This window comes from Triticum aestivum, chromosome 2B (genome assembly GCF_018294505.1).
Source record: "Triticum aestivum cultivar Chinese Spring chromosome 2B, IWGSC CS RefSeq v2.1, whole genome shotgun sequence".
NCBI lineage: Eukaryota > Viridiplantae > Streptophyta > Magnoliopsida > Poales > Poaceae > Triticum > Triticum aestivum.
Genome location: NC_057798.1, coordinates 785,508,268 through 785,517,718, shown reverse-complemented (window position 1 = coordinate 785,517,718; position 9,451 = coordinate 785,508,268). Strand labels below are relative to the sequence as shown.

The window sequence follows — 9,451 nt, the reverse complement described above, 5'->3', positions numbered from 1 at the left end:
GAGAAATCCTCAACTTTGTTGGGCAGCAGCGATGCCCTTGGCGCCGTAACCTTCTTGAAGGCGCTGTTTTGGGAACAAAGATGGGTTGTGGGCTTGGCTGTGGTGTAGGTGGAGTGCGTTGGCGGCGGCAGCGTGCGTCCAGCGGTGGTGATGTCTCCCCTGGTGCGGGGTCAAGTTGTTTTGGTGCTCTGCGCTGGGCTGTGGTGTATTCCTCCGGTGCCCTTGGATCTTCCAGGACGGGAGGGGATAGGGTTCCCCTCCTACAGTGGCTGCACTTCAGCTTGTTGAGCGCGCCGAAGCTTCCAATTTGGTCTTGGCCCTTGCTGTTGCCCATTTGTGCATTCTGTCCGCTCGCCCTCTTTCATGTCAGAACTATGGCATATGGTGTTGCTCTGCTCTAGGTGAGTTGTCGTCGGCATGTCGGGAATGCCTGGTTCCGCCCGAGTGGTTTCTTCGATGCCATCCATCTAGGATCTAGGGTGAGCATGTCCATCGTTCAACGGTGCGGCGCCTTCGAGCCAGGCGAGGGGGCAGGGGCCTTCTTTGATGATGGATCAGGATGGATGTGTCTTCTTCAAGCCCAGGTGTTGGCAACTGCGTGCCTTGCATCGTCGTCGATGCACTCTCCTGACCAGGATTTCGCTTTTGCGTTGGTTTTCGGCGTGCAAGAGGTTAATGGCATCTCCAAGCTATATGTTCTACGCCAATCTTTCTTACTAGCTTCTTGTATGTGTATTGTGAGCTGTTCCCTGGCGCCCTTGTATCTTTGCCATTTGTCTTCTTTTCTTTAGTTGGTGAGTGGTGTAATTTGGAGTTGTAATCCTGGCCGGTTGATGGCTTTGTTAATTCAAAGCCGGGCTCTACTTGAGCCTTCGTTCCAAAAAAAAAAACATGCTATATGCATTTGAGCATATGACTTTGGATGTGAATTCAGCATATACAAATATGTGCTCACTTATGAATTTTTGACATCTTCTCGTAAATAAACTGGTTTGCACTTTGCAAATCCTCAACGTCCTGACATGTAGTATCTTGCAAGCATATATGCATGCTTACCAAAGAAATCTTCAAGGCTCGCCGTGCACTGTAGATCTGCCACAAAACTCAGTTACATAAATTTAACCCAGGTGATGCACCCTCATCCTCAGAATTGCAAATAAATGTGCTAACTAACAAGACGCATATATGGGTGGTTGTGTTTAATTCTCAACTTTACTTGTTTCTTTGGCTGTGTGTGATCTTGCTATGCACAGCCTGCCCTCAATGTGATGATTAAGTCAGCACAAATCAAGTGCAAGACATCATACATCATATATGTGTGCGGGTGCTTGGTTTATTCAATTAACGACAAATCGAGTCAGCACATGTTTATTACTATCTGTGGTCTAACTGTCGAAATTTTCAACCTTGGTTCTGTAGGACATCATACATCATATACATTCCCTCTTGCCAGTGCGAGATGCTGCTCGTGCTGCCTGCGTTTGTCGTGGATTTCTGCGTTCATGGAGATGCTATGCCAACCTCACTCTCAGCGTGGAAGCACTTGGGTTGACTGGCAAGAAATATAAGGACGATGCAGATATCTTTCTTAGGGACGCAAAAAAATTTATCGACATAGTTGACAAAATTCTTAGGAACCACTCCCGCCATGGGGTGGAGATATCCAGACTTGATCTTGAGCTCTACCCTTGCAAAAATATCAACGCGTCGTACCTGGACAGATGGCTCCAAATCACTGCTGTTCGTCCGGGGATCAAAGAACTTAAGCTTGTGTTGTGTGGATCCATGAAGAAAGAGTACATATTCCCATGTTCAGTTTTGTCTAATGAGGCGGCTGCAAGTTCAATTAGGTCTCTTGAACTCCACGCTTGCACTTTTCGTCCGACAACAACACTTGGCTGCTTGAGCAGATTGGAAACATTATGTTTGTATCGAGTCAACATTACTGATGAGGGATTAGGGCACTTGCTCTCCAAATCTTTCGGTTTGGGGCAGATTGATATCATCAATTGCAGTAAGATAATATGCTTGAAGATACCATGTACGCTGCAGCAACTAAATGTCCTAACATTTAGCTGGTGTGAGAGGTTGCAGGCGGTAGAGATCAATGCTCCCAACCTCTCTACTTTGCACTTTATTGGGACCCTAGTAGAAATCTCAGTTGCGCATCCTTCGCAACTTCAGGATGTGCATTTGGTAGGTCCATCCCACTTGCTGTCTTATGCTCGTGCAAAGCTTCCATGCATCGCGCCAAATGTTAAGAGCCTATCCTTGATCTCTGTTTGGGAGGTATGTATTGGTTTTTACTCTTGTACCAATATGAAAAGCATAAGTTATGGTATGATATTTTTCCTATGAGCAATCTAAAATCTCAAATCCAATTTCATAATTTTTCATCCAATAGTTGTGGGCATAATTGTCGTGATCCGTTCTTTAATTATTGCCTCCTAATTACTCTTGGTATCACTCTGTACTGTTGAGAAGGTGCTCATGCTTAAAGTGTTTGTGTTTTACGTGCAATTCTAATATTCTTCATTCAAAGAAATATCATGGTGCTTATCATCGAGTTGTGCATGTTGTCTGAAAATAATTAAAAATTAGATCGAATTGTACAAGATGTACGGGCTTATAAATTAAGCATGGTTCAATACATTTGATTTATTATTAATTAACATTTATTTAAGAGATGCACGATTACATGTTTTTATAGTTCTCTTGTACCATAAGTATACATGTTCAAATAAGAAACAAGTAAATGTCAAAAGAACTATTTTCCACGTGTAATTTGTGTTTGTCTAACATGGTTTACACATCGGTTGCTAGTGAAATTATAGGATGAGCAGTTTGTAGTGAATAGTTTTCTTTTTGTATATAACACATGCATATTGGACGGACACGAGGCCTGATTGATCTCTGGACCCACTGTTCTTCAGAATGTCAATACTCCAATGATGCCGTCCAAGTTCTCCCACCTCAAGAAGTTGAAAATTGACATCCTAAGATCATTCATCATCTTTGATGTCTTGTCACTGGTTTCTTTTCTCGATGCTTCTCCGGCCTTGGATTCTTTTACCCTACATGTAAGTCATATCTCTTAGAGCTATATATCTATAAATGATATTACACAGGTTATCAAGAACAGTGGCGTTAATGTCGATTGATCCTACATATCTATATCCAGGTAGGTCAGGATACCTTGAGACCTGATGATTTTGTTGTTGGAGGTGATAATTCTAATTACAAGAGGTGGCAACCACAGCGCCGGCATGATAGCCTTAGAGAGGTGACAATCACAGGCTTTTGTTCATCAAAGAAGCTCGTTCAGTTTGTGATCTATATCCTTGAGGGCAGTCCCCGGCTTGACTGCCTCACACTAGACACAACCCCTGGGCCTCGCTATACTACGAAGTGTGGTATCATTAGAAAGCACACCTCCTCAAAAAAGATGGGTATATACTGCCCGATGATGACCGAGAGTAATATAGCGGAGGCTCAGAGAGCTGTCAAGGTTGTGAACACATACATCGCAGGGAGAGTTCCCTCGGGTGTTGGATTCCAGGTCCTGCAGCCCTGCAGTGAATGCAACAATCCCAAGCGGTGGTAGATGTGGATGCTAACTAGTGTTGTTTGTCCTACTTCCAAAGCTATTCACTTAGATGTATACTTATTTTTGTTCAAATTTCAACCATGATCGGCTATAGGATTATTATTGCCTTTGTGTGTTTTTCTTCTTTTGAGAAATTGGCAGCAGCACATCCTTTCCTTAAGAAGAAATAGAGTCAAACCAATATATGCAAGAGCGGCTGGTTTTTAAACTGGAACACCTTGCCTACAGCTCTTTTATTGATCACGATAGATTAATTATGGTGCTAATACTCGTGGGTGCTAGTAGGCGTGCTGATTGTAGTTTCTGTTTTTGCGTGCTGTTTGCATGCCAGCCATTGGTCAATGACCATTCCACCGTCTTATTCCAATCACTCCTGCGGCTATTCCCACGGCATGGTCATTTAGACGGAACGTACTCAATACTGGTCTGTACATGGTCTCAATTTTGCACTGCTCTTGCTATTGTCGAGCTCTCGTCGAAAATGTTATTTGTGGATGAAATTTTGCAATAACCTAAAACATTTCATCATGTTTCATGTCGCAAAATTTCAGAATTTTTTGATCAAGTTTGATACTGATTTTCTGTTTTTTCTGTAAACTCGGGTGTAGTACACCCGAGAGTAGAAAATCAACTCTCCTTTCGAAGAAATGGAAGAATTTTATCGCACAGACCTCCCATATGCAACGACAGATAAAATCCAGTGGTGAAAAAATGATTTGAACTGCAGTGAACTGAAGGCTATTTTTATCGGGATGATGTAGATAAAATCCAGTGCTGAAAAAAGGTTTGAACTCGAAGGCTATTTTCATCGGGATGTAGATAAAATCGATTGGTAAAAAATGATTTGAACTACAGTGAACCTGAGTCTATTTTTATTGAGATTTGTAAAGGCTGCAAATCAATCCGATATAACACCTGGATCTTACCTGTATTCAGCTACTCCGCAAGGCCGCAACTATCTTTTACTCCCTCCGTTCCTAAATATTTGTCTTTCTAGACATTTTAAATGGACTACCACATACGGATGTATGTAGACATATTTTAGAGTGTAGATTCATTCATTTTGCTCCGTATGTAGTCACTTGTTAAAATCTCTAGAAAGACAAATATTCAGAAACGGAGGAAGTAGAAAGGAGGCTTATGCCCGGCTTTAAACTGAAGCCCCCGTACAAGCCAAGAGTACAACTGAAATAAAAAAAAAATAGTGCACTTCCCGTCCCAGGGCGTGCCGTTTAAACACCTTGATCGTCACTCTTTTTTTTTTTGAGGGAACCTTGATCGTCACTCGGTAGACGTCCCCTGGCTAGGTGCCAAAGGAAATTTTATTTTCACAGGGATCGTCACCTTCCATATCTACGAGAGCGTCTCGGCCCACCAACCAGGCCCCATCGAAGACCATCACGAGCTTATAAGAGGCCTTGGGCCCTCTCCGTCCAAAAGACCAGCCTGCTAGGAAGGAACATCATCATCGGGCGGTGCCGCGTCTTCCCCTTGTACGGTGCCAACAGAGGGTGGCCGGTCACGAAGAAGGCATCGTGGAAAGTTGCGATCATGCCGCTCTTCTCGAGCGCACATGCGGGTTTTGCGAGATGTTCGACAACTCTAGCGTCGCCTCCGGTGTGTTACAAGTGGAAGAAGGGGTGGCTAGGGATGGGGAGGGGACATGGACATCCATTCTACCGGCAAAAGAGGTAGCAGAGGGCAGAGGCGATGCCAGAGGAGAAAGAGAATCTCACGGGAGAGAGAGAAAATGAAGAAACTTGCCCTTGATTGCTCAAATTTGGGCAAGAGTTACTCAATTTGAGGGGTAACTCCTTAGATTTTGTGGGTTAACTCATCAAACCAGAGAATTTTGAGGAGTCAAAGGATGATGCTCTTAGCTATCTGCCTTGATGAGACATACTTTGATGCCGCGTGAGAGTATTGTCGCATTCTCTCACAAGTCACAACTGGTCTTGCTTGCTTGTTTATCATCACAATTCACAAGTCTGCTGCAAAAAGGATCGCCTCATTAATTCTGTTGACAAATTCAGCAGATTCAGAGCCAAACATCAAAACATCCTATCCAAACATCAAAACATCCTATACAATGGGTTAATTATCCTTTTGCCCTCAGTGGTGTCCATGTGCTCAGTTTTGCCCTCAGATGCAAATTGTCCTCAGTTTTGCCCCTAGTCCGTGCACAGCAACTACGACGAGGCCAAACGGCCATATTTGAGTCCATTCCGTCCGCCGGCGTTAGTAGTTGTGGGTCCGGAGCTTACACGTGGGACCGCGTGGACGTGGGTCCGGAGCTGACATGTAGGCCCCTGCAACTAAATCCCCAAATCATTCTAGCTCACACCCATCCGCCCGGCCGGCTGTCGTGCGCCGCCGCCGCCGCCACCTGCGCCGCGGCCAGCACCTGCCCCGCCACCAGCTGCACGCCCTGCTCTGCCGCTACCTCCCTGCGCCTACGCTCCACGGCTCATTGTGACGCCCACCACCTTCCTGCGACGCCACGGGTGGGGCGCCCGCCACCTGCTCGACCCACGGCGCGGCCTCCTTCCGTGCGCCCGGCCGGAGCGCTCAAAGGTGGGGGGCTGCTGGAGCTATTTGAACTAGGAGGAAAAACCCTAGGGCGAAATGGAGAGCAGCGGCGACCCCGGAGTATTTGGCGAGGCAGGCATCGGGCCGGAGATCCGCCGCGTCCACGACTGGGTTCCCGAGGGGTAAGTCTCGCCTCTTGTTTAGATTGAGCTTAGTTGTGCATTTGAACACTCGATTCGAGTAGGTTTGCCCAATTAGTGTGCTGATTGCGTCTCTGTTTTTCGCCGGTTAGGATGGAGTTGCGGTTTGCTTTCATGGTGCACATTAGAAGGGACCGGTACATGTTCGATGCAAAGGATAAGAAGAAATACCAAGGAGGTTTTGATTATCGGTTGCCAATGGCTAGTAATTGGAGTTTCAGACAATTTGGGGAGGTAATTTGTAGCCAATATCCTTGGGGTTTGCTTGATGAAGTGGTTTACAAATACTATGATGGGGGAAAGAATTGGGTGACAGTTAGTAATGATGAAGAGCTAGCTACCATGTTTGTTAGGCATAAAGAGAAAGATAATTTCCATGTGAGGCTGCAAGTTGATGTGCTTGAGCAGGCATTTGGACCTAGGATGGCGGGTGCAACATCTCGGGGAGAATCAAGTCGTCGTAATGGCATCTCTAGCCAGAACAGTTCAGTTGGTGCACGGCGACGTGGTGGCTCGACAAGTGTGGGCAACAGCAGTAGGGTCCCCCTTGAAGTGGAGCCTGATGGCTACAATTCTGGGGTTGATGAAGAGAAGTTATATTCTGATGTTATTCAGAATTTACGACGGGCACCTAGGGCTGAAAACCAAGATGAGGCTCACAATGCAGTCCGTGTGGATGATGACGCGATGGGTGAGGACGAAGACCTTGCAGCTGTTCAATGGGACCCTTTGAACCCTCAAATGGAAGAAGGTACAGTTTTTGCATCCATGAATGAGTGTAGAAATGCACTTGTGACATACTGCATCAAGGTAGAACGTACTTTCAAAGTTGACAAGAGCGATCAAGTACGTTACAGAGTGCACTGTCCGACTGAGGGTTGTCCATGGAGGCTGCTTGCAGCTAAAATGCGGAATAGCACTAATGTTCAGGTCAAAGTGAATCCTTTTAAGCACACATGTCAGGAATCAACCCTTAGGAAGGATACAATCAGTAGAGCCAAGTCAAGATGGGTGGCAGAAGAAGTAAAAAAGTGGGTGAAAGAAAACCAACAAGTGGGTCCAAAGGAATTGCAGAAGAACATCAAAGATAAGTTCAAGATAGATTTACCATACATGAGGTTGTTCAATGGTAAACAACATGCTATGGATTCTATTTATGGTAACTGGCAGGAAAGTTTTCAATTGTTGTATTCATTCAAAGGTGAAGTGGAGAGGACAAGCCCAGGTAGTATTGTAGATATTGATCACCACACCGTGGAGTACACATTCAGGGGAGTGACAAAGACCAAGGAATGTTTTAGAAGGGTTTTTGTCTGCTTTGAGGCTTGTCGCCGGGGTTTTTTGGCAGGCTGCAGGCCTTATTTGGCTATTGATGCCACTTTTCTCACAGGAAGGTTTAAAGGACAGTTAGTAGCAGCTTGTGCAGTTGATGCACATAGTTTTGTATTTCCAGTTGCCTATGGTGTGCTAGAGACAGAGTCTGAGGAGAGCTGGACTTGGTTTTTGCATAATCTCCGCCGGGCTATTGCACATCCCAATGGGTTGGTCATTCATACAGATGCCTGCAAAGGTTTAGAAGTGGCCGTGGACAATGTGTTCCCTGGAGTAGAGCATAGGGAATGCATGCGTCACCTTGCTGCAAATTTCATGAAGAAATTCAAAGGAAAGGTGTATACCGACAATTTATGGCCAGCATCTTTGACATGCAGTGTGAAGAAGCACAACTACCACTTGAGGCAGTTATATATGAATCCCAAAGTGAAAGAATACTTGGAAACACACCACTCCAAGTTATGGGCTAGAAGCCAATTCAGTGAAGTGAGCAAAGTTGACTATGTGCACAATAATCTAGCAGAGTCTTTCAACTCAACGATCCGGAAACTAAAGGGTCATTATGTGGTGGATTTGCTTGACAGAATAAGGATATAATACATGCAGAAATTTCATTATCGTGCAGGAATAGCCGAGGCAAAATTCATGGGCCACATTATCATCCCTGCCGTGATGAATGAACTGAAGCAGAAGACAACAGGCTTGGAAATGAACATGACGCTTTGCTCGGGTACCACAGCAGAGATATCATATTTGGATAAAGAGAAGAGGGAATGGAGATATCCAGTGGATTTAGAAGCTAGAACTTGCAGTTGTAGGCAATGGCAGATAACTGGGTTGCCATGCATTCATGCCTTGTTTTTCATCACTTCTCTCCCAGGTCCAGCAGGGAACATACAGCAGTATGTGCATGATTACTACTCTGTTGCAAGGTTCAAAGCCACATATGCTTATGCCTTGCCTGCTATGGAGGGAAAACAACAATGGGACATGGTGGACCCTGGATTCAAGCTTTGCGCTCCAGTTCTGAAGAGAGCAGCAGGTAGACCAAGGAAGAGTTGAATAAGACCTCGCAGCGAAGGAGCTGGACTTGGAGCGAGGAAGCGTAAGTGCACAAGATGTGGTGGGTCTGGTCATTTCGGTAAGTATTGTGATAACACAGTAGATCCAGCATTCGGAGAGAGTTTCGATGAAGGCTTCGATGAAAATGTTGGTCAGCAGCCGGTTGCCTCAACAGATGATGAAAATGTTGGTCAACAGCCGGTTGCCTCAACAGATGATGAAAATGATGGTCAACAGCCGGATGATTTTGACGATGATCCAAAATATCCTCCAAATAATGATTCAAGTGAGGCTCCAAATGGTAATCCAAGTGAGGCTCTAAATGGTGATCATGGTGATCCAAGTGAGACTCCAAATGATGATCCAAGTAAGGCTCCAAATGGTGACCAACCTTCTGTTGTTGTGAGTTCTGCTAGGTATGTAAATCTTGCAAGGGTCAAATACTACTGTACATCTATCACTTGACACGATCTCATTACCGTTTATGTTTGGACCCTTTATGTTTTGCACAGCTCTATGGTAGGTTTGAAGAAGACGCGCAAGGTACCGACAACCAAGAGAAGAAGAGAAGAAACAATGAGCACAAGGTGCACGAGGAGCAAAGTGATGACAAGAAGCTCAAGGAACAGACAGAAGCCCCAACGCTATCTATGAACAATTATGAAACATTATGAATAAGGAATGATGTTGTATTATGAAACATTTATCACTTGACATGTTG

The 9,451-nt window shown here is 45.0% G+C and overlaps 1 protein-coding gene across 1 annotated transcript in view; it reads left to right on the top strand.

Annotated features, from left to right (window-relative positions):
* LOC123042733 (uncharacterized) overlaps positions 1–3,779 on the top strand; it is a 4,884-nt gene extending 1,105 nt beyond the window's left edge. Inside the window, exons 3-5 of the mRNA XM_044465122.1 lie at positions 1,420–2,289; positions 2,934–3,080; positions 3,182–3,779. Coding sequence (XP_044321057.1) covers positions 1,420–2,289; positions 2,934–3,080; positions 3,182–3,604 — 1,440 coding nt within the window. The 3' untranslated portion in view covers positions 3,605–3,779. The remainder of the gene's footprint in view (positions 1–1,419; positions 2,290–2,933; positions 3,081–3,181) is intronic.
* Positions 3,780–9,451: the final 5,672 nt, after the last annotated feature.